This window comes from Symsagittifera roscoffensis, chromosome 7 (genome assembly GCF_963678635.1).
Source record: "Symsagittifera roscoffensis chromosome 7, txSymRosc1.1, whole genome shotgun sequence".
Lineage (NCBI taxonomy): Eukaryota > Metazoa > Xenacoelomorpha > Acoela > Convolutidae > Symsagittifera > Symsagittifera roscoffensis.
The window spans coordinates 44463419-44488988 of NC_087068.1; the positions used below are offsets into that span (position 1 = coordinate 44463419).

The 25570-nt window shown below is 34.7% G+C and overlaps 1 protein-coding gene across 1 annotated transcript in view; it reads right to left on the reverse strand.

Annotated features, from left to right (window-relative positions):
• Positions 1-25570, reverse strand: part of LOC134851164 (neuropeptide receptor 15-like) — an 80685-nt gene that overhangs the window by 15027 nt on the left and 40088 nt on the right. The window contains exon 3 of the mRNA XM_063867131.1: positions 10657-10847. Coding sequence (XP_063723201.1) covers positions 10657-10847 — 191 coding nt within the window. The remainder of the gene's footprint in view (positions 1-10656; positions 10848-25570) is intronic.

Here is a 25570-nt window from a genome sequence, read left to right on the forward strand (position 1 = left end):
CGCAAACTAAGTTCCGATTTTAGAAACATAGACAATATAGAAAATAAATTGACACGTTTTCAAATATATCAAGAAACAGAACTTGCATGTAAATACAGGAATCCACTTCACAGAACACAATACTTTGAAATATTAGTTGAATACGAAAAAGGATTCGACATGACCACTGGAAAAGTAAAAATCGACCCATATGCCACAGGTCATCCTCTAAACGAAGGAACATCCTATATACCAGTTAATTTTGAAAAAAGCAACGGACAACCTGGTGGACATCTAAAACCTTATGACACCAGAAGCACACGCTTACAAGAATTATCACTAATGAATACTACATATTTCGGTAATATCCACTATGATATTCATTTGGATATGAAACTAGACTATACAATTAGCCGCATTTTTCAAGAAATGTCACTCTCCGAATTAGAAACACTACACCAACTATGCGAATTAGAACGAACACAAATATTACAATCACTTGCACTAGCAGTATTAAAAATACCCTACGCAGGATACTTATTATCAGGAAATAGATCAAATTTTTTAGACTATGAAGGAAACATCTTATGGTTTTATACTTGTACCAAAAAAGTATCACCACTATACGTTTTTGAAGATAAACGATGTTATAAAAGAATCCCTATCTTTTATAAGAATAAAGTACATTTCGTGGATACACTTTCACGAAGAACCTATTTCTGGGATACCGCAGTCCCATGTGGATCAGAAAATAGCCACAATGTAGTACAACTAAACCCTGATGAAAATAAATATTATCTTCTCACTCCATATCCCACATTAATGGAATCACTCAAAAAATTTTCACCAGAAAGCATTCGCGCTATCGCTCGAAACCCAAATATAGACTTACAATCAATAGGAATCTATTCAAAATCAGATATTCAACATCACATTAGAACACAACAATTCCAAGAATTATTAACACAAATGGACACTATACAAAGACAATCAATAGACCAAAACTTACGCAAACTTGCAGAAACCGCAGGATTTGCCGATATCTACACACAAGACTATAGCGGATATTTTAAAGACATTAAAGATTATATATATCTAAACGGCGAAAAATACCGTCCCCAAGATATATCACCAATTAACATTTTTAGCTTTGTTACACTCAAAAATGAGATCCTAGATTTTCTAGGATGGCCCTACTACATCTTAGAAAAATTGACTATTTTATACGCAATGTTTAACTTTATTGGATTTCTTTTCTCACTTTTAAAAGGAATCTACAACACATGTGCTATACAAACACAAGTAAACAGACAAGCAAGCGTAGCACGCATACTCTTTGCAGGATTTTTTGGAATCTTTTCTACATCTATAAACAAAATTCTTTTAGACGCACAAATAAAAGAATATAACACAAAAATAACAACACGACAAAATACATACGACGAAGAACATAACAATGTAGACATAACGCCAACGGCACCACAATTACCACCCCTACCAAATAACCATCCACTATCCCTAGTCCCACGAAATTTTCGAAATTTAGCAATCACACATAATCCAAATTTTCGACTCAATACATCGCAAAGTCCCGTCCAACATATAATAACACATCAATCACATGATGATAATACTTATGAACAAATTATCGAACAGCCCCATACCACCGCTTTTCAGTCTCAAAATAATAATTTTTTTAGCCCACGATGAGCCGCCAACTTGGATCACTACACCGATCAAATTCCCATCCAACCAATCTTACCTCTTCAATCCCAATCATACCACTTTTTGCTTTTCCGCCACCCGATTTTCCATCTAGCAATGTAACATCAGACATGAATTCCGACACTAACTCACATATTTCAGTTTTATACTCCATCTCACAGCTAAATAATCCAAACATTGAAACCCCCGATGAATTTGCCGACTCAGAACCATCCCCATCCAATAATTTTCATAACCCTTCTAATTTTTCTCAACCTCCTTTTCAACCCATATTATCAAACAACCCTGACCCAATCACTCCGACACCCTCTTATGCTTCCCATGTTACCCCAACCTACTCCTCATACCATTCTGACCAATCATCTCATTCTCCAAACACCCCCCGAATCTCCCCAGAACTAGATAATTTTATTACCCTCCAACAACAACCCTACCACCTTAACACCCCGACCATAAACCAAATCTCCTCCACTACAAATTCATCCAATCCCCCTACACCCTCTTCAAATTATACTGAATCACTAACACCATCATCCACATCCACTATATCTTCACTAAACACTAATAGAGCTTACCGCACTTTTAAAAGAAAATTCCCCAACCATCCTTTCCCAGCAAAACCAGGAACAGCCCGTGAATACATCAACCACCCCCAGCATACTAACACTAAAGAATTTTTAGCTATCACTTTACCCTCATTTCCACAATACACCTTAAACACCCCCCACGACACTAACGAAACACGCAACTTTGTAGATGAATACGTTTTAATGCCCACTCTCTCTTGGACCTCATACTATCATTTCACTAACCCTCTTTGCTTACCTTTATCCAACACTTCCATCGACATAGAACGAAACAAAGACATTCTATATCGACTAACTACACCGCTAACCGCTAGACAGTTTACTTACGTTGGATATAAAAAATCACTAAAAATACACACTGCACCTAGAGCTAATGAATATACACTAGAATACTACGATCACAACATCATCAGAGCTAACCAAGATCAATTCTTAGACGACGATCGCTTCGCTAATCCACAAATCACCGAGAAATTTTTCATCAAGACACCATATGTATTTACACTAAACATCTTCGACCGAAAGTTTGATCACATCATTTCAGAAGCACTAACAAACACACAAGCATACGAAAGTTTTAAAGAACGCTTCCAAATCTTTTCACTAACCTTTCACTTCCTTGCACCACACGAAAGAGATTTGCACTGCTCACATGATATTATGTTGCGCACTAAACAAACACATACATACAGTTACTATCGTTTCATCCAAAATCACTTTGACCTCCACACACCCTCTAGACAACCACACCATCGTTTTCAATTCATCAATTCAAAATACACTTCACCGTATTTCCTAAATTTCACATATTGTATTAAAGACACTAACCTTCATGGTATTCTTCGTAATTATGACCCCTTAACCCAAATGTACATTTTCTGCCCCATCACCAAGACCTTCAACGCCGAAGAATCCCGACCCTTCCTTATCCCGCACGAGTTCCTACAACCTATAGAAATCCCAATTTTAGAATTCATCCACAACACTAAATTTAACCACAAATTATATAACTTAATCCAAAACACACCTTATGAGTTTGCAGTAGGCACTGAAGAACTAACCACTATTAAGGCACTTCAATTGCTTTGGCCACTGCTTCAGACTAAAAATATCATCCGCATTCTAGCTAAACTACTAACAACTTCAGAACTAATTCACGACATCTTCCCCCACGGTTATTTCCCCGACGACTAACAGGTAAGTATGAATTAAGTAAATATTACTAACTAATTACAGTATTAAAAACTCACCATTCTTTATCCATGTTTTCTTTAGATTTTTAGCCTTCATCCGACAATCACCTACAAAAACCACAAAAGACAAATAAAAATCGCAAATTTCATCAAACAAATTTTAAAAATTCTATTAATCTCTTACACTCATAAATTTCTAAATTTAATATCAATGCAGTAAGTTCATCTATAATATTTTCCCCCAAAGCAGTAAATCTAATTATGATGAAAATTTGTATCTTAAAATTCCCCCATAACTAGCAGTAAATTTCCAAATTCTATGCAGTAAATTAATAAAATGCAATTGCAGTACTAACCTTTTGATATTTTCATTTATTCGCACAGAAATTCTATCCACACTCGCACAGCTCGCCCACGAAGAATTGTTTAAAATAATGAATTCCAGTTTCAAGTTTTCACACTCAACAACTCTAACATATAATAACATGTTTCAAACTTTCCTTTAACCCGGTTGGAAAGGAATCATATACTAAACAAAACTAACCAACGCAGCTTACTAAATACCACAAATCATAGAATAACAGCATGACTAAGAAAAGGAAACCAACGGTACCCAAACCGGATTAACCCAGTTTAAAACTGGATAATTTATTCTTTTGAAGACTATTACAAAGTCTTAGAAAGAAATAATAAAACACAAAAAAGTCAAAAGACAAACCCATACCACAAACAATTTGCTTTTTGGAAAAAGTACATAACCAACAAGACATAAGTAAGACCACAACAAACCCAACATAAAACGTTGTCACATAACAGGACCCCTCACAAACACCGCATGAAATCATACTCCCACACCTGGCCTAACCCACCAGGAAAGGACGTCCTGAGCATGCTCTATAGCCGGCCTAACCCACCGTGCTACATCCACGCTTTGTGACCACACCTTTATTTTTAATAAGAGCTACTCAAGGGTGAGTAACTCTTCAAAATAACCGAACTAAAACAAAAAGCTTTTGTGAAAACAACTAACTAAAATCATAATTAAAAAATATTAAATTAATAAAAGTTTTATAAAATGTAAAATCACATGATGCAATATATAGATCAGAATACAACACCAAGGACGAACATCAAAAGACAAAACGACCCCACTACACTCGAGAGAGAATGACCAACTACAATCGATATGCCGCTCACAATCACAACTCAAAGGATTTAGAGTACGACTTGACTTCGCAGAAAAGGACTTCATTGAACTAGACCAATGACCACCTCGATGTTCAAGTATACGTACAGATCCGAGTAACCAGGCATCCCCTCCACGCACAATCTCCACGCCATTACCAAGCTAGATCAAACACAAAAGAAGTTCTCCACGAAGAACAGAAAAACCTGACATAGCCAACCATTCTGAAATCAGAATTGATTTTGTTGCAAAGACTCAGTCGTTGTCACAAGAAGAAGCGGAAGAAAATTATGATGTTCGCCAAATACCAACGTCCATCATCCATCCTTGAATTACAGAAGAACTGTTCTAAAAAACTCTGTAAAACCCGGATGGGTGGAACCTGATCTAAACTATATTTTATGATTGGATAAATTAAATGTTTTACCAATGTAAAGTATTTAATATTAACCAATCATGATCCATCTAACTAACAACCCACTTATTTGTAAGTGCTGAAGTTACTTGTAATTTCAGCACCAGAGAGATTTGAATTTAACTTAGAAATTAGTTGGACTCTCCCGAGCACTTCAGCAGCCGCAATAAACCAGTATACCCTAGATCTATTGAGCCTAGCAGAGACTAGTTAAACAACCTGAGACTAGATAGTATAAGAGTAAGATTAGGATCGGTATTAGACTAAGAAGTTGCACGAATCTATCCGGCCGAAAATAAGATAGCGTGACGAGCAGACGGTGTACCCTATCCGAAATTACTCTATGAGTTACACTTCGGTCATAACTCATTAAGTTGGTTTGAACTAAATTCTCGTTTTCTAATACAGCTTACAGTAAAGACTATATATCGCTGTAAGAATTGATTACGGGCGCCGTTGGTCCTTACGATAGAAAAAATACAGACTAAGTCTCCAAGTCAGCATAAATTAAGGAGAGCATTTAAAGATAAAGTCGCGACTTCACCTTTACAGGTTTTGATTTACACTGTCTTTAATTTATGCTGATTTTTACTAGAATTCAGTTCGAACCAAGGTTTTCATTTACGCTGTCTTAAATTCTGATTTTAACAGTTACATTTTTTGTAAATTCATGAAAACAATTTCGAGAGAAATCCCTGAACAATTTCTCATGAGAGAAAATTCACTTAAGAGAAAAAAGACTAACATCTCATGAACAACATCTTTTCATCCCTCTAGTTTTATTGGCATAAAAAAACTAGCATATTAAGAACCATTTGAATTGATCATAAAACTGGAAATTGGGTCCGGTACTGGCAACGAGCTCTCGATAATACGATGATTCTGATGGTTTTAATTTAGATGGTTTTAATAAAGAATGTCCATTGGATCTTCCAATCATAAATGCGGCAACTTGCAGCAAAAGATAACTCGCAGCGCGATAAAAGACATCAATTACAAACTTTCCATTTCAGCAACGACTACCAGTGGACCAGAATCTCGAATCTCGAAAACAGCATTTTAAAAGATTTTAAATTCGCTGTAGTTCCAAAACTGCCAGTGTCTACTCCCGTTGGTTTGTCACAATATGGCACCAATAAATGTGGATAAAACAGTATCATATGATAAACTTCCTACTGAGCCGTATTTGACAATAACACTGAAACTGACATTCCTCCTCCTCAGTTCCCTTCGCTGCATTTTACAAATGATAATTTCAAGGGGGCATTCGTTTTAAAAAAACGGTATTTATTCAGCCAAGTTTTTCAAAAATTGCTTTTAAACGGCATTTTTCCTGTCGTTTTGGCTGGGCTCGAAAAAAGGGAAAGGATTGCCTTTTAAAATGTTCACTAAGTTACTCAAAAACAGCTCTCCCAGGAAAAAGTTCTGCGGACGCCACTGGAGGTGAAATAGGTACAATGACAACTCGCAACAAAAGACAAGAGAGCAAGAAAAAAGACAACTAGCATGAAAAGACAACTAGCAAGAAAAGACAACTAGCAAGAAAAGACAACTAGCAAGAAAAGACAAGTTTCAGGAAAGCGACAACTGGCAAAGTTTTAAAATTCAATTACTACAACGTAAGAATTTTAGCTTCAGATCGCCGGTGGTCTAAATTTTGCATAAAGTCATAACCTCTGTTGGCAAGCTCGCAACAGAAAACCGGCTCTAAAATTTGCATAAATTTTGTTGGCAAGCTCGCTACACGTTGACGCGGCTGAGTCTTTTGCGAGTTGTCTGTTGAAATATACCTTTTTTGCGTTTTTTTTCTCCTGATCAATTTCGCTGATCAAAAATTAGTAGTTAATACTAAAAGTTTGTTATTTTCTTGAGTTTATGTCCTGATAACAAACCTGCGAATTTAAATAGCTAAGGCCGCTCCCAAAATTCTAACTAAGGCCGCTCCCAAAAGCCGCTCTCATGGCCGCTCCCAAAATTCTTAAAAATCAAAGGAAAAATTAAAATTCTGATACAAATATTCATAACTTACAAAATTTTGAGGGACGGAGGTTTTAAAAAAAAACGACTAATTTTTTGAAAACTAAAAACTAGTTTGGACGTTTTCAAGTCAATCGGATGAGTTGCCGTTTTCAAACCGATTTAAGTAATCTTACTCCCATCCAGCATTTTTTTCTCGTATTCAGATTAATAGGAAATCATTTACTTGAAAAATCAGCTGTACGAGCACACCTGCCTACAGACAAGGGTCAAAATTATTACAAGCTGAAGTTTTCAAACGCACAGATGAACAAGAACGTTTTTCATATTTTTATTCTTTTCTCAGCGAGTATTTTATATAAGGTAAAAGGTTGAAAAACTGACACAAGGTAGATGAAACGTTTGAAAAGGATCTGGCTGCTTGGAAATTTGAAGAATTTTGTTTTGGAGGCGTCAAAACGTTCATGCAGTGAAACCTGAGACATCCATATAAACCACGCAATAAATTGTTTTTGTTTTGGAAGCTGATTAACTTAGCTTGCTCCTTGTACTACATAAAAGCGAAAAATAAAATGAACACAAGATAACTTCTCATGAAATTCTGACTAATAAAATCGCAGCACGTTTGCGCAGACAATTTAATCACCTCTATAATAATGATGCTCCTGCATATTTTTCGACGACTTGAGTAACCTAATTATTCAAAAAAGTACTCACATCAGTAATTTTGGCTCAAACTTGTGCAGTGTTCTGGAACTAGCTGCTCAATCATTGTAATAACTTGTTAATTTTTGAGCTGTTTTACGCAGGGCAAGGGGCAAGGCAAATTGAGCAGCTTTCCAACGAACAATTTTTAATCAATAAATTCAAAATCAACAAAACTGCTCGTATCAGGGCGTTATAATTCCTATAGACAATTTTAAAATAGAGCGATGTTTTTTGATTATTTTATTTATTTTAAAAAAATGAAAAAAAATTCAAAAATTATTTTTGATGTTTTATTGAAAATCACCCGCTACACGCTATGTAAAGTAGATAGTGATATATTTCGCATATAGCAAAGTGTTAAATCGACCAAAGAGCTTGCCTCAATCCAATTTGGAATGATATCCAAAACGGTTTAAATTTCCGCTTACGCGTTAATAGCACAAAAAATATCGCTCGTGCGTTAAGTGTCCCAATTGGCCAAATTGGCAATCTTTTAACCCATATAACTTTTTTAAAAAGTTTACAGGTGAAATATTTTTATGAGCTTAGGACAACAGTACCTTTCGAATGATTTTTTAAAAAATCCTTCAAAAATTGCCAGTTAAAAAGTCAAAATTTGTCTTGAGAAAAAAACCCACCCGAGAACAAATGTTCCGTCACTTCCTTAGAAAGTCGGGAAAATTAGTTGTTTACGAGAGGAGTTTTTCCGATTTTTAGAGAAAACTGATTATTTATGCTTGCTGTGGTTTTTTTAAATTATCCCGCACATCAAAATTGTTTCAAATTAAATTGCGGCTAGCTAATCGGTCGTATTAATTTCGTATGACTCAAATTTTCTTAGTTTATCTTTGATATTGTCCAAATTTTATAGATATTTAATTTTTTTCCCATAAACAATTCGATCTCGATTAAGGGGCAGTCGGAAAACTCAGCGCTTCGCCCTCATATACGAGCATTCTTGTTCTACAACAAAAATCACTAGCTTGATTGACTGGATGTTTACCGCTTCCAAAACATATTTTTTATCTGGCCAGATTCTTTCAAAATATCCAGCAGTCATGTGTCCCAATTTCAACCCTGTACTCTAAAAATTTGCCGATAAAACAAAAAAAAACTTGAAAAAAAGATGGTTCGTTTGGTCGTTGTAATAAAAAACGTGAAAAAAAGTTGTAATATTTTTGAGCACTGATTGTATTATAACTCTATATCAAGAGCCAGTTCAAAGCCTTTTTGCCGAAAGCATATTGATCTAAAATTATCGCTTTCTGCGCTCATTTGATACCTCCATGCTTTTAATATAGCGTTTGCTACCTTGAAAAAATTAAGTGTTCTAAAAAAGACATACGGGTTAAATGTTTTATTTATAGAAAAACTTTTTTGCCACTTATGGACAAACGAATACGCCACAATTTCAGTGAAAACAATTCCAGAAGTTGATAAATCAAATAGATTTATTTATGTCTTTCTTCTGAATTAGGCTACTTTTCTTGTTAGGCTAACCTAAAATAGATGCATAAATAATTGATTTGTCACATCAATTAATCAAATCGATTTTGTTATGATGATTTATCACAAGTATAAGACGGTCCATTACGTACAGATCTCAAAACGTGCATTTTTTCAAGGGTATCATTACGTATTATTTTGTAGTTGATGAGTTTTTGTGCGGCACTCAGTTTTTGGTTCAAGTCATTACAATTCGGGAGGGGGGGGGGGTTATTTCTGGGGTGACTGATAATTATTTTTGTGTTTGCGAACTCCACATTTCGGTTCCTAATTTTTGCAAACGTAATGGTTTTTAACTGAAAAAGCTCTAAAAAATGAGACTAGTCACCTTTTTAAATTTATCTCCCGTTGATTTTGCTTTATAATCTTGCTGCTTTTGCAAATCGAACTGCCTGCATCGCAGGCAAATATAATTGCATCTCAAAAGCGTCAATTAAACCCGTGTTTCCTTGGGCTGAGAAAAAGACGGTGGCATACATTTTTATCTGGGTTCGAAGTCTTTAAAACGAGGAAATACCACCTATTTTATGGAAAAGCTGGAAGCGCTCTGTGCTTTCAATCTATTTCTGCGGTCCAATTATATATGAAATTGGCCTCATTGAACGATATTTGTTCATTCATATTCATAACCGGGAAGGGAAAAGAAGAAAAAGAAGAAACGACCCCAAATTAATTTTGAACATCCGGCCGTAAATATAACCATTGAGACAAATATAAGTTTGAGCAGTTTGTTCTGATGAACAAAGTTAGCACATTGACAAATTCTCTACAAACCAATATGATCACAAGAACTAAACCTTGATAAACTTCACACCTTTTCGTATTTCCTGTGTTTTAAGACAGTTGATGCAGAATCAAATAGATACAAGAAGAAAGATGTGGATTGTCATTAAAAGCAGACATTCCACAACCATCCCCTCCCCCAAAATCTCCCCAACCCTTCATAAATCCCATTATGCCTTGGATACAAGTTCAATATTTTAAGAAAACCTGGTTTGGTTTCTTAGCAAGTTGGTTTTGCTCCTTAAACTACAGGTGGGAATTTCGAGATCTATTACAATAAATGTAAATGTATTTGAGGCCAAGACAACTTTAACTCGCGCAGAAGATTTCAACAAATATTAATAATAGGTTTCAACTTGGTAAGCATTTACAACTCCCGCTCAAAATCTCAGCGACTGGTTTTTTGATCTTTTTTTCCTCGAGGAAAAAATAATAATATTATATACTACTGGAAAAAGTACTGAGATTTTTTCTTCCAATTTCCCCACCCACTAAAAAAATAATAAAAGGCTGCAGTTTAGCATTGATATAACGTTTAAAAACAATGTTCAGTAGCATAAATGGCGTTAAAGCATGGTAATGAATAGGTGAACTTACTTTTCGTTCATGACAGCGTAGATGATGGGATTGAACGCGGTTGAGGTGCAGTAGATCCATGAAGCAGTCAGGGTCAGTTCTGCCTGGTAGGGGATCGGCCCATTGGACAGAATAGCGAACAGGTAGATCCCAAACAGAGGTGCCTTAGTGATGTCAAACACGAACACAACCAACGTCATCATCTTCACAGCCTGAACAAAAAGCAAAAATAAGGATAGCCACTTAGAACAATGCGAAGGAAAAGTTGGATCTACTAAAAATAGCCTTGATTTTTGGGCAAAGGAAAAAGCAAATTTTTATCGGCCCTGAGTAAAAAAAAACACCGCTAACTCCACAAGCTCTACAGAATCAGTACCATCCAGAAACAGTTTGAGTTAAAACACTGAGTCATAAAATTTGGAAAACCGAATAAGCAACAAATGAAAATTTAATGTCTTGGAAACTCTAGCGAACTTTGCCATAAATTTATGGAATATTTCAGGTTTTTCATATCTAAGAATGATTTAATCTCCGCTTATAATCATTATAACCGGAGGGTCAATCATTACAAAAAAATCTTTGTTTTTTTTCTAATGAATCATTTGTATTTTTGAAGTTTTAAAAACATGCAATTCTTTTTGTAAGCCAAGGCTTCCTATCAAAATGTTGACTTCCACACGTGGTTAAACTTGAGTACGCATAGGAATACAATAAAACAGATTTTCCTCGAAATTTTTGAGTTTTTTGATTTCCGGATCACGGCCAAAAAGCTATAATTTCTATAATTTATCACCAAAGTTAAAGCCCCTACGAGCTTTTCTTGGGGCGCTTAAAATTGAGAAAAATGTGCCATAGTTCCTAACAGTCCTTTTTAGCGATTAGGTCGGAACAACAAGTGGTTTGTATCAGTACTTGATCAATCAGGTGAACGTCATTTAGGCATTTGGTAGCCTGTCAAGTGATCTCTATAATTTTGTCTTCAAGCTTATAAATCAGTGGGAAAAATCTATATATTAGAAAATGAGTTCTAACCCATCCGCCAAAAAACCGCTGAATTAATACTTCACAATTAATCTTAAAACCCAGAAAAATCAATTAAATATGTATTATCGTTAAAGTTTGAAACCAGAATACCATGTGGCTAGTACCAACGCTTGATATCGGGTTTAGTTAACAATATAAATCCTTAAGAAAAACATTTTTCAATTTTAACAGGTGCAAATCAAAGATTTACTCGGAAAACATTTTCCCCAAAATTTTTCACCTTTTTAAGTAGAAAAATGATTTTCCAAATTTTCCCTAAGCAATCCCCCCTTCATTGGCTTTTTTCTACGATGATGCCTATTAAAAAATTGCGTCTATTTGGTGCGTTTACTCCTTAAAAGCTTTTATACACAGGCTCCAAATATATAGATATATATTATTATATATAGTTTGCCATTCCGGACCGGAGGACCTTCTCCCTGGGAAAAATTGAAAAAACATATTGAGCTTTTAAGTCCCTAGAGGACTGGAGTTTATATATCTCCTGTGGGAATTCATTCAGTTTTAGAGTCGCCATGGGACTGTGGTATTACTTCAACTCTTTCTCTGGATTTTGAATTCTTGTTTTCTGTTCCGTCTTATTTTGTGTTTTTTTCTCGTCCTCGTCCTCTTGATGTTTCGCATGATCCTCTGAAGGGATTTCCGTTGTTGTCACTTGTTGTATTCTGATTGTATGTGTGTCAATGGTGAATAGTACCTCACGCTGGTTTGACTGTGAATCCGTATTAGGACTGTGAATTGAGGTTATAAGATGTATCAGTTTTTTAAAGCTTCTGACTGCTTTTTTTCGGTATAGCGTCGATTGACGACTTCATCAAAAATTTTTATGATTCATTTGTGTGTCCTCAATTATATTTATGAATTTGGGTTTTCTAGCGCCCCTGTTGGAGCTGATTGTCTGGTTCTCGTCATTTTTCTTGGACCTCTGTTGTTTTCGATGACAGTGGAGTGTTCTTCTTGTTATGCCTTTTAGGCGATGGAGCGGTGTAGATTAAGTCTCTCTGATGTTGCTAAATTATTTGCAAATTCCGTGCTGCCTGTTGGTTGTTCTACCAGTTGCACGCGCATTCGCGGTGTGGGCTTTTTTGTGCCAGTCAACCGCCTGTTCTTTTTGCGTATCGTTTTGCCTAACATTTCTCCGAGCTGTCACGTGTTGTTTGCTCCTGTTTTTCTTTCTTCGTGAACTTCTTTGGCGTTGTATCCCCTTTGAACATGGGTTGTTTTGGCGCGTTTTGGTGTTCGATGTCTCAAATACTCAAACAAGGTCCTGTTCTCCGTGCGGATTAGTAAGCAACGTAATCACATAGCCGTGATGGTCTGCACGGTCCGTAAATCATTAGATGGGGAACGAAAGCAAGTTCACTTTTCTTAGTAAACGTGGTTGTTTTCCTCCCACGCTATCTTGTTTGTATGTAAGAAATTTGCCATCGCTTGTTTTTCACCTTTGTTCAAGTGTTATTGAAGCTTTTGTTTTTGTGGCTTTTCTTATTGCTTTTCTTGCTACTTGTTCTATTCGCTTTTTGATTTTATGATCTATTTGTCGTTGAATTCCCATGTATTTTCAATTTTTAACGTTCAATGGCTACTGTCCGCCTATTTTTCATAGCTGTTTCCTGATCATTCCTTCGTTGTCTTGTAATCTCTCTGGTCGTCGTTTGATCACCACATCATCTTCCAACCGTCGTTGGAGGTCATGCCTTACTTTTGCGGTAAGCAGCGGGTGCATCATGTTTTCCAATTTAAAAATGCCTGTTTTTCATTTTACCAATATAAATTATTTGGCGAATTGGTTGTTCCTCTGTTCGATAGAGGTTTGCTGATTTTTTTTTCGATAGAGTTTATGTGAACGTCGAATGGTGAAATTTTTGTTACTCCGTGGGCAGTAATTAAGAGTCTTTTTTTTTAAATTTCGGCAACATCCGACAATTGTTTTAATGTTTTGCTATTTTTTGTCTATTCTCTTTACCCCTAACCTGCGCTTTAAGGTTCGTTCTATCACTCCTATTGACCTCTGGTCGTCTAATGGGGCGAATATTTTTTTACCTTGTGTGTCCTACAAAAATTTGTGAAGTTGTTTGCCCTAAATGTTTGCGCCTGATGGCATCTTATTTTCCTTGGGAGGCGTTTTTGAAATGCATCTTTGCATAATTTTTATAGCAACGTCTACTGACGTGTTAGAAACTGCCTCATCTACAGGGAACTTTAACCACTTACCAATATATCAATAGCAACTAATATCTATGCGTCACTATTCAATTCGTCTGGGAGTAGTCCTTCAGAATTTCTTTTAGTTTCTTCGTTTTGTTCAACAAAGGTGGAAGTTGGATTGAGTGTTGTTTTCCAATTACAGGTTTTTATTTTTTCAAGGATTCGTTCATTTCCAGAAGTTTTGTGTCTTTTGTTTTACTGAGCGGTATATGTGCGGTAAGCATAAGTGTTGGCAGTGGTCGAGCATTGCGACAGATCCCGCATGGGTGAAGTGGATGCTCTGCAGTACTGTTTGTCAGATCTGTGTTTGTAGTGCGATGCGCTCCTCAATGAGTATGCAGTCGTCTTGGTGCGTGTCTGATTTTTCTACTTCTGTTTGAGCGGCAATTTTGTTAGCTTTTTTCGATTAAGTCGCTGTTGTGTGGCATTTGCTTGCACTTTCTGAGAGAACGCCTTTGAAAATGCTGTTTTTTTGTTCTCTGCGTTTTTTGTCAAAAGTTGCCTGGTTCTTTGATTTTGGTTTCTGTTGATGTGGAATCAGGTATATTTTAGTCCGTAACGTTGGACGATTCCATCGTTCATATGTTGTTACCGTTGTACTACGACGGTGCTATCATGTGTTGGAAAGGCTTTCTCTCCAATCAGAGTGCCCAATCCACTTTTCTTTATTTTGACTTCCGTTTTGGGTTTGGTTGAGAATTGAGGTACTGATACATCCTCGGTTTTGTGCACTGTTCAGGAGGAAGCCACACTTGAAAAGTTTCTAGCCAAACCTTTCTCTCATTATTTGCGAATTTTGGATTTTAATCAGATAGATGAATTGAGTTTTTCTAGTTTCCTGTTGAAAAACTGAGATCCTGTTGGTTGTGTTGCGTAAAAGAATGATCAATTTTGTGTTGACTTGTATGGTTTAATTTTTTTGGACTGTTTGAAACGAACTTGAGATTTCAAGTCTCTTGTCAGCTCTCTTTCATTTTTGGCGCGCTTTTCGACCAGTCGATACGGTGCGCTTTTCTGATTGGCTAGCTTGTTTAGAATGAGGTTGTCAATCATCTCAAGATTGAAAATGAGTAAGTTAATTGACGCCACTAGAAATTCATTCTAGTACACGCCCATTGCTAATCCAATTAGATTCCGCGACATATAGCTATTAATCCCTTTTTAGTTCCCGTCAAACGTTTAATGTCAAAATTAAAGAGGATAATCAGTCATTCCATCTTGTGAGCCGGTTTTGCTTTTTGGATCAGTCAGTTGCATTTGTTGGACTGATTAAGGCATGGTGGTTTGTAATGACGGGAAATTTTTTTTTGTTAACTTACTAACTAAAGTGTACAATGGCCCAAACGACCCCCAAAAATTGAAGTTCGGAACGTTTTTCCTCTAGTTGTTTTGGTGAAAAGGCGATTGCGTCCCAACCCTCATCAGTAATTTGTCCGAGTGCTGCCCCTAAGCCGAATGTTGATACATCGCATGCCACGCGTTTCTCTAAGTTTAGATCGAAGTGCTCGTTTTCTGAAAATGATGATAATATTTTAAGAACTTTTTCGAATGTCGTGGTAAGTTGGGTCTTCCAATCGAAATCTTTTTTATCTATGTTTTTCAATAGTGGGCACAGTGTTGCAGCAGCTTGAGCAGGAAAGTGTTTTTTGAGGTCGTGAATCAGGCCCATGAAGTTTTTTATTTGAATGAATGCTTTTGGTGCAGTTAGTTTTTTTTGCATCCATTTTTCTAGTATGTGTCCTATTGCCCTCTTTAATTACTTTACACCCTAACCATTCCACTGATTTGAATTTGTCTAACGTGATGGAATGATCTTCATCTAGCAATGTTAAGACTGCCTTCAGTGTCTCTATGTCTCTCTGTATTTTTCGACAGAGCTTTTTGTCACTATCAGAACACCATCTAGAAAAGCGTACGTTTATTTTGCATTTTGTCAGTGTCAGATTGATGAATTGCAGTTTCATTGCAGTGGACGTTAACGGCTCAAATGAGTTCGTTTTAATTGTTCTTCTATGCTCAGTACCTTTCTCGGGACCAATTAGGTATTCATACACATCTCGCGGGGATCTTGTTTTTGCTGATACTTTTTTTGCTAATTAATCATTGTTCATGTGTGCAGAAAAATATATCTTGACTCAATTGTCTCCTCCATTGCTGCATTCTGCACGTGATGCAAGTTCAACCAGGTCCGCTTGGAGTTTTTCGAATGTCTCGTTTGTTTTTGCTTCCGACAAATTAGGCTGTTTCTCGATCATGCAAATTTTTTTTTCAATACGGAAATTGAACAGTCTCGAAAATTAGAACCAATATTTCTCGAAACCGAGATAATTTTTTAGTTTTTTTTAATTCAGTGTTGGGATCACGGCCGAAAGTGTTGTTAAGTCCATATTTTATGGGTTTTGTGAGTCCACATTTATTAAGCTTTTTCTAGGTTTTGTGAGGCCACATTTGAGCATTTACGTGAACTTAGAAGAATCAGTCAAAGCATGTTCCCTAATTTTACTGACTGATTTTCTTGTTGATTTGCACAAATAAATAAAATGCAATATCTTACTGCAGGATCTTATTGAAACTCTGGAAAGTTTCTGGTGTTCCTGTTCATTTTTCTGAACAACCATCATCCTGCACTGATTTTAACGTAAGTTTCGATAAGTTCAGCTAATTAATCGAAACTTACGTTAAAACTTACGTTTTAAGGTTAATGAACATATTTTTTAAACCATGAAACAGGCACAGTATCAGCCATTTGTTAGAAAATAGTCTGTTTTTTAGTGGACAATTGAATTTTTCAAACTTTTGAACCAGAAACAAGTCAAGATTCGCAATATCTGAGTACAGACGAAAGATTGTTTTCAGTGGGTAACAGCCAATTAACATTTATCGTGGTCACGTGTGTGATAGACAGAGTGGTCCCTTTAGAAATCAAGGGTGACAGATGGTCCCAAATCACACTAATTCTGAGAAAATATAGCAATCAAATAAGTCTAAGGTCGCCGTTTTTATTTGATTTAATTTTTTTGAAGCTTTCATTGACATCACCAAAGCAATTTAATTGGAAAAATTTGAGGTACACATTAGGGACTCTAATCAATTCTTGGAAACTTGCATCCGTTTTATTACTCATCATGATGAGCCTTTAATTGACTAAGTATTCCCGATTTCACAATTTTTCTTACTCAAGCGTGAAATTTTTAAAGAAAGACTTTCATCGAATAACCAATTAACTTGACCAATTTTAGAGCAAGGAAGCGCGTCAGCTCACCCGCACTCAGTAAAAAGAAAAAATAATCGATTGTATTATAATTATAACCGTATTTTAAGCAAATTTATCATTAACTATTTTTGGTGACATTGTAATAAATTATAATCAGTTATAACAAATTATAATGCAGCTATTCTGCATGAAAACACAGTAAAAATCAAATTTAATTTAAGTTTAAGCAATAAGCAGGGGCGGATCTAGGATTTTCTCGAGAGGAGGGGCAAATTTTCAAAAAACGTCCGAAAATTTTATCGACGTTTTTTTTTAGGTTGACAAGATTAATTCCAAGCTCTCCCAAGGCATTAAAAAGAGCATGTTTTGGCCAATTTTCTTCGCGCCGCAGGCGAACTTTTGAAAAAAAACTGTCAAAAAAACATTTGTAGGCGCTTTTTGGAAAAATTTGGCTAAAAAAGTAACGTAATATTTGTGCTGGGGGTGGGTTTTTTTTTCTTCAGACAAATTTCGACTTTTTAACTAGCCATTTTTGACGGAATTTTTAAACATCATTCGAAAACTATTGTTGTGTAGAGCTTAATTTTGAAAAGATACTTTGCCTGCGATCATTTTTCGTTCTCGATCAGTTTTGACTTTTAACCATATTTCTTTCAAAATTTATTGTTGTCCTGAGCTTAAACTTGAGAGATATTTTACCTGTGATCTTTTTTTGTAAACTTATGAGAGTTTAAAGATTGTCATATTGGCCAATTTGGGACAATTAACCCGCGATATATTTTGCGCTGTTAACGCGTAAGCGGAGATTTAATCCCTCCTAGAAATCGCTTCAAATTGGTTGAAGGAATTATTTGCCATCCTTGATTTTTTACTGAGCAAAATTTATCACTTTTACTGTATATGATGTTTGGGGAATGATTTTCACAAAAAAATCTCTAATTCAAAAAATTTTTTCTTTTTATTTTTTTTTCTATTATATTTATTTTTTTCATGTTATTACTGCTTCATAGAAATAGAACTTAAAAGGCAGTCGGAACAGTCAGGGCTTCGCACTGATATGAGCAGTTTTGTAACTTTTTTCAATTCATAAATTACTACAGATACTTTTACGGGCTACTAGAACATTCAGAGGTTTGCCTTGATACAAGCAGTTTTGTCTTCAATTTACTTTGGCTGCTTTGCTTTTTTTGCCAAATATTTAACAATGACAACTCGTGTAATTTTGTAACAAATGAGACGTATTTTTTAAAAAAATTTTGACACAAATGATTATTGGTACAAATTGGACTCCATCGCTTTAGAAATATTATATATTTAGTGATAAAAAGGAAGTCAGTTTGAAAAAAATCTCAAATATTAGTTTTTAATTAGGCAAATTAAAGTTAACAATCAAGAGCTTGTTTGCTTCCAGTTTGAAGCCTGCCACACCGTATTGCTGAGCGCCCAAAGAAATTTTATAGGGAAATTATTAGTTCTAGCTCCCCTGAAACTATGGTACCTACTAAAAGTTCCCCTCCCCCTCAAAAAAATTCAAACCAATGTTTAGCGCTAGAGCTTTCTCTTCTAACTTCGTTGCATTCAAAACTTTCCATATTTAATATACAAAACAATCTCCCCGCAAAACTTTTCTTTATCTTAATGGATAGTATTTAAACAAATAGTTCCTCCCTATGTTATAAACACACCAACAAAAAAAACTGCTCGCATCAAAGTGAAGACCTGAAATGTTCCGACTGCCTTTTAAGGTCTATGGAGCAGTAATAACAAGAAAAAATTAAATTAAAAAAACCGAAAAAAAATTGAAGTTTGAGATTTTTTTGGAAAGTTGTTCCTTAAAACGCCATATAAGTACAAAATGATAGATTTCGGTCCTAGTAACAAAAAAGACTGGTCGTAAAACAGGGAAAAGCCTTGATAGTTCCGACTGCCCTTAATTCATATCGATTTAATTTTGGCCAAAGAAAGTACTATAAACCTATGAATTTTAAACAGTATCGAAGTGAGAAATATTGAGTCGTATAAAATTAATACGACCGATCCGATTAGCTAGCTTCAATTCAATTTGGAAAGACTTTATTGGGCGAGATGATTCCCCAAGCATAAATAATTAGCGTTAAGCTCTCAGAAAATATGAATAAATTCTTCAAAGCGCGCTTAATTTAGTCCAGAACATAGCCAATTGGTAAGATTCAAACTTCCAAACTTAACAAAAAAATTGGAGGTAAAACATCTTTCCAAATTTGAACTCAGGAAGTCGATATCATCAATGGGATATGGAAACTTTTGTTGAAAACTTTCATTTCGATCGGCTTTCTTCGACCAATTTGGAACGACAGTGACGACAGTCAGGGAATATTTGCGCTCGGGTGGTTTTTTTTTCTTCAGACAACTTTCGACTTTTTGATTAGCCATTTTTGACAATTTTTTTTTATCATTCAAAAGTTATAGTTGTACTGAGCTTAAGTTTGAAACGATGTTTCACCTGTGATCAATTTTCGCAAAATTGAAGGTGTTTAAAGAATGGCATTTTGGACAATTTGGTACAATTAACGAGCGATATATCTCACGCTATTAACGCGTAAGCGGAAATTTTATCCGTCTTAGAAATCATTCCAAATTGGTTGAAGGAAGCTTATTTGCCATAATTGTGGTCCCGACTTTCGAAGAAAACGGAATATTTATGCTCGATGTGGTTATTTTATTCAGTCAATTTTCGCCGATCGAAATGATAGTTTTCAACAAAATTTTTTATACCCCATAGATGATATCGACTTCTTGAGTTCAAACTTGAAAAGATGTTTTACTTCCGATTAATTTTTGTAAAGTTCTGGGGGTTTGAAAGTTACCAAGTTGGCTATGTTCTGGACTAAATTATGCGCGCTTTGAAGAGTTTCTTCATAACGCTGAGAGCGTAACGCGAATTATTTATGAGTGGCGAATTATCCCGGACATCAAAATCGTTCCAAATTGAAATGAGGCTAGATCATTGGTCGTATTAATTTCGTACGACTCAAAATTTTCACTTAGATATTGTCCAAAATGTACAGGTTTTCAATATTTTCTTTTCCCAAAAACTATTCAATGTGAATTAAGGAATAGTCGGAACATTCAGGGCTTTGCCCTGATATACTAGCAGTCTTGTTTAGAATATGTATAGTTGTGTAGTGTTTTTTCTTGATCTCGATATATGAAGGTTTTATAAAGTTTTCAAGTCATGAATCTGTAAGTTTTTAATGAAAATATTTGCAACAAATTGAAATACTTGTTAAACTAGTTTACTTCGCTCAAACTATGACCCATTACAATTTTGGACTATTCTCTAATTTAGCCTTATTTAGAAGTATTTATCAGAAGTTTTTGGTTATCTAATCTTGACGTCACTTGAACAAATGTCGAATTTGATCTGTAGTTGAAATTTGTTATCAAAGTTCATTTGCGCGTTGAAATTGTCGTTATCAATTTAGATAAAACTATGGTAGTTGAAGGAAAATCATCATGTATTTTTTTCTAAACTAGTTCTCATTTACTCCGTGAAGGAAGGAAGTATTTTGATTTGATTTTCAATAAAAGTGCTATTGCTTTCAACCGTGAAAAAATGAAGTAAAATGAGCATAAAAGTGGAAATTAGCAATTGTAAATGAAAAACCAAACAACTTGTTCTTTGAAGTAGAAAAAAAACAAGGAAAAATTGCATTTCAGAAATCAATAGCAAAAATGTAATGGAGCGTCTCACTTAAATTATTGAACGAAAAGTACCAAGCTAATGATCAGAGTAAGGATGCACAACCATAAAAGACGCCGATTTGAACCGGCACATGATATATATTGCACGATGATTAGTTTCAGGCAAAATTCGAAAATATTAGCTAACATTATGAGTTAATATGAGTTAATATTAGCTAACATATGAGTTACTGCAGATTTATTTACTTTTTACCCTTTTGAAAAATGAAGATATTCGTTACTATTTACAAAATTCACTTATGCTTAACTTTTAAGTTTTTATTGTTCCGACTTTCGTAACGAAAGTAAAGGAAATATTTATGCTCGGTGTGGTTATTAAGTTAACATTAAGGTTTTTAAGTCTGGTTAAACTAACATGCCCAACCCCCCTCCCCCCACCCCACATACACCAAGTTAAGCTACTCTAACCCAGCGTTCATTTTAATTTAAATCTACTTAGCGCTGCAAGTAAAATGCTCTATTCTGATTGGCTGAAAATTCGAACTCAGTGCCAGGTTAGCATCATCCACCCTAAACGGATTAGGGGGGGGGGGGATGTTAGCTTGTTGCTATTTTTTTCATCTGACAAACTTCGATTTTTTAACTAGCCATTTCTGACGGAATTTTCTTTATACAATTCAAAAGATATTGTTGTCTTGAGCTTAAACTTGAAAACTCATTTGAAAGGGGTTATTTTTTGTAAATTTATGGGAATTTAAAGATTATCATTTTGACCAATTTTGGGACAATTAACTCGCGATAAATTTCGCGTTATTAACGCTGAAGCGGATATTTAATCCGTCATAGAAATCGTTCTAAAATGGTTGAAGGAAGTTCAATAGCCATAACTGATTGTTACAAGGAGCAAAGTTTATCACTTTGTACTTTATATGATGAGGGGATGATTTTCACAAAAAATCTTAAACTTAAAAAGTTTGTTTTCATTTTTTTTCTTACAATTGATTTTTTTCACGTTATTACTGCTTCATAGAGCTTAAGTGGCAGTCGAAACATTCAGAACTTAGTCCTGATACGAGCAGTATTGTTTCTTACTTGGGAGTAGTAGCTTCTTATGAGGAGAACATAGCTATATAATATTTTAAATGATCCTATACCGCTTATGCAGAAATTAAGAAAACAAAGCAAGTGTCAATGCCACGTGTGAAACTAATTATTCATGTAGATTTCAAAACCTAGATAAAAAGTATTCCCTATTTTTCGAAAATACTGTGACGTAGACAAATATCCCAACATAAAACTGATTTGCTCATTTAAATTGAGCAAAGGCCTAATGTTTTTGTTCTCTGACATTTTTAAAACAGTTTTTTTGGAAGTTTTACAGTCAAGAGACAAAAAATTGCAACTTTTTGATTTCAACGAGCAAAAAAACAACAATTTTCTTTTCACATTTTTGTTTTTTTTTCTCTGTCAGTAGTTTTGATAAGTGTTCAAATTTTGACACAATTTTGATGACAATACATGGAAAAAAACTAGCTGCATCAAAATTTGAGAACTCATATTTTGAAAGCGTAAAAAATTTAGTGTATTATGATAAGTTTCTGAGGAGTTTTTGAAATGGAAGAACTCTCGCAAATAACTCAAAAAAGGGTTGTTGAGAACGTCAGCTAATAAAATTACGCGCTGTCAAGCTAAATTTCTCAGGCTTCATGGGGTCGAAGGCTCCGCTTGATATGGATACAAACTCGGAGGAGAGCGATTCAACCATACAATCTACGAAATCCTCTGGTGAATTTAAAAGACACGTATCATTAGTTTTGGAAAAGCGGGCAAAAGTTTGCGAGGAATTGCAGAGAAAACGTACTGAGCTAGGCGATGTTCTCGGGGTTGAGAAACCATTCCAACTTCCTTGCGGATTTTGTTCGTTAGATGATTTATGCAGAAGGTCTCAATACATTTTGTGTAAGCGATACAAAACCACATTGTTCGAGTACTTGCTTAGAAAACAGTAAAACTGTGCTTAAAATCGAGTGTGATTGGACGACCGATATTCTTGAATACAAAAAAATAATGGGAGAAAAAACAATGAGGCAACGAGGCAACAGATCCACAAAAAAAAAGCAGACTCCTGGTCATAGAAAAGGACGACTCCATGGAAAAAATTGAACCAAATAATTATTTCTCATAAAAACGTAAATTTTCTGTAATCATTGCTGAAAATGATATTAACTGCTCACCCTCTTAAACTCCTGATTCGTCTCTTAATTTTGACATTTGAACTGATATGAGAGTATGGCAAAATAGATTGTTGTTTTCGAGAGTGCTTAGCTCAGTCCAAGTACTCAGTGCTGTTACAAATTTTAGCAATGAAACGAATAAAAAACACACATAATCATTCTTAAACTGTTGGTCAGTTACAAAATGTTTAAAAACTCTCGAAAAAGTTTTTGAAAAAGAAAAGATTTGATAGTTTAATGATGATAAGATAGGCAAGTATGATTTAATACCAATCTTAACTTGATGAATGGAAAGGTGCTCATAATTTTTTTTATCTGGACGGTAAAAATTGTTTTCGGAAAAGTGCCTTTGTTTTTTTTGCGTAATTTGACAAACAGCCAATGCGTTACAAAAAAGTACCTGTGAACTATTTTGTAACATACTTTTTAGCAACTCTTAAATAATTTATCTTCATAACCTGCCCAATTTTTTTGCGTTTAAAAAAGGTTTAATAAATTTTTCCTTCAAATGATCTTAATAGATCGGAATAGAAACACGACTGCACGTATCAGGGTGAAACCTTGAATGTTCCGACTGCCTTTTAAGGTCTATTGAGCAGTAATAACATGGAAAAATTTAAATGTAACAAAAAACAAATTTTTGTTTTGGAAAAATAGATTTTGTGAAAATCATCACCCACACGCCATATAAAGTACAAAGTGATAGATTTCGCTCCCTAAAACAAATCAATTATGGCATATAAGCTTCCTTGAACTAATTTGGAATGGTTTCTACGACGGATTAAATCTCGCTTAAATTAGCCAAAATGGGAATCTTTAAACCCTCATAACTTTTCGAAAAACAATCATAGGGAAATATCTTTTCAAAGTTAAGCTCAAGACAAAAAAACCTTGTTATTGAAATAACAAAACTCCATCAAAATTGCTATATAAAAAGTCAAAATATGTTTGAAGAAAAAAAAACCAGCCCGAGCACAAATATTCCCTTGCTTTTGTTACGAAAACCGCAACGACAAAAATAGGGAGAAACTTTGTATTCAGGTGTGTTTTAATGTTTTTAATATTCTTTTATTTTCCACGCTAACCCAGCTACCACAAATAATCAATAAAAAGAGTTGAGCAATATATCATATTCTATATCGAAAGAGGTTGAAAAAATCTAAAAAACTGTTCCCAGTTATGAAAAAAAAAACCAATTTGAAATTTTTGGTTTTTCTTCTTTTTTGATCAGGCTTACAATAGCTTCTTTTAATGGCACAAAAGCTGACACTAGCCAAAGTTTGAAATTTAAATTTTTTTTTAAACTTGGGTTGTTTCAAGCATTATAGCGCTTTTTTGGAATCAAAAACTTCAAAAGTTCGAAAAACTGGAAAAAGTTTTGAAAAAAATTTTGAGATGTTTCTTTTTCTATTTTTTTTTGTATCATTTGTTTTTCATATTGCTTATTTATTTATGATTTAACTGTGATTGCCCAATATGCCTAATTCGTATTTTTTTGTTCAGCCCGCCATTTTTATCACACCACGACGAAAATAACAACATTTTATCAAAAAAAATTTTTTATTGTTTTTCTTAAGGCTATGGTCAGAACATTCTATGCTACTTGCACAGTAACCGGCTATCAATGTATACCATCTGCTCTCAAGATCAAGAATCAAATTTCGTGGTGGCGAATAATCCACAGCCAGCCATTTTTATCTCATAAAATTGAACACTATTTTGACAATCTTTTTTTTTGTAAAAAAAAAAAACGATTTGCAATGATAGCTCTAGTTGTCAGTTAGGATAGTCGGTATAAATTGTTGCGACAATTTTAGAACCGTCTTAATTTTTTTGAAAGGATTCAGGATTTACTTGAATGGAATTTTTTTCTTAATCAAAGGCATCAACGCTTGGAATACAAAATTAAGCAGTTATTTATTTTTCCAGCGAACATTTTTTGTAAATAGGAGGCGTTTGAATATTTATCTTTATAGCAAACATAACAACAACTAGCTGAAGCAAGCTGAAGGGCAGTCCAAACATTCCAAAAGTAGACATTTCAAAAAGCACACAGTTTCTTTTTTTCTATTGTTGTAAATAACTATTTCCCCGCCCTTTTCAAAGCTTTTTTTTTGATAAATAGAAAAAGTATGTTTTCATTAAACCTTTGAAAAAGAACAAATATTCCTTAATTTTTTTTTATTTTAAAGGGTTATTAGAGCAAAATAAATTGGAATCGGTATCTTTTGAGGTATTTTTGTTTTTTATTGATAGAGCAGAACTATATTTTTCTTTTGTTGATATTCAATCTATATTGCGTCATCTTCTATCTCTTTATTATAAAACTAAAACTTCTTTCCCGCCCAATTTTTATTACTTTAAAGTTAAGTGTATTCTCACGAAAAGTTTTTGGTCCCATTTGGCTTCCAAGAAATTCAACAATTTGCTCTATTTCATAAAAAATGTCCAATTACCCGGAAAAGAGGTGAATTGCGATATAGCTCTACAAAACTTAAACGTTATTTCAACTATAATGACCTGAAATTTGAAAGAACAATAATCTTGTTGA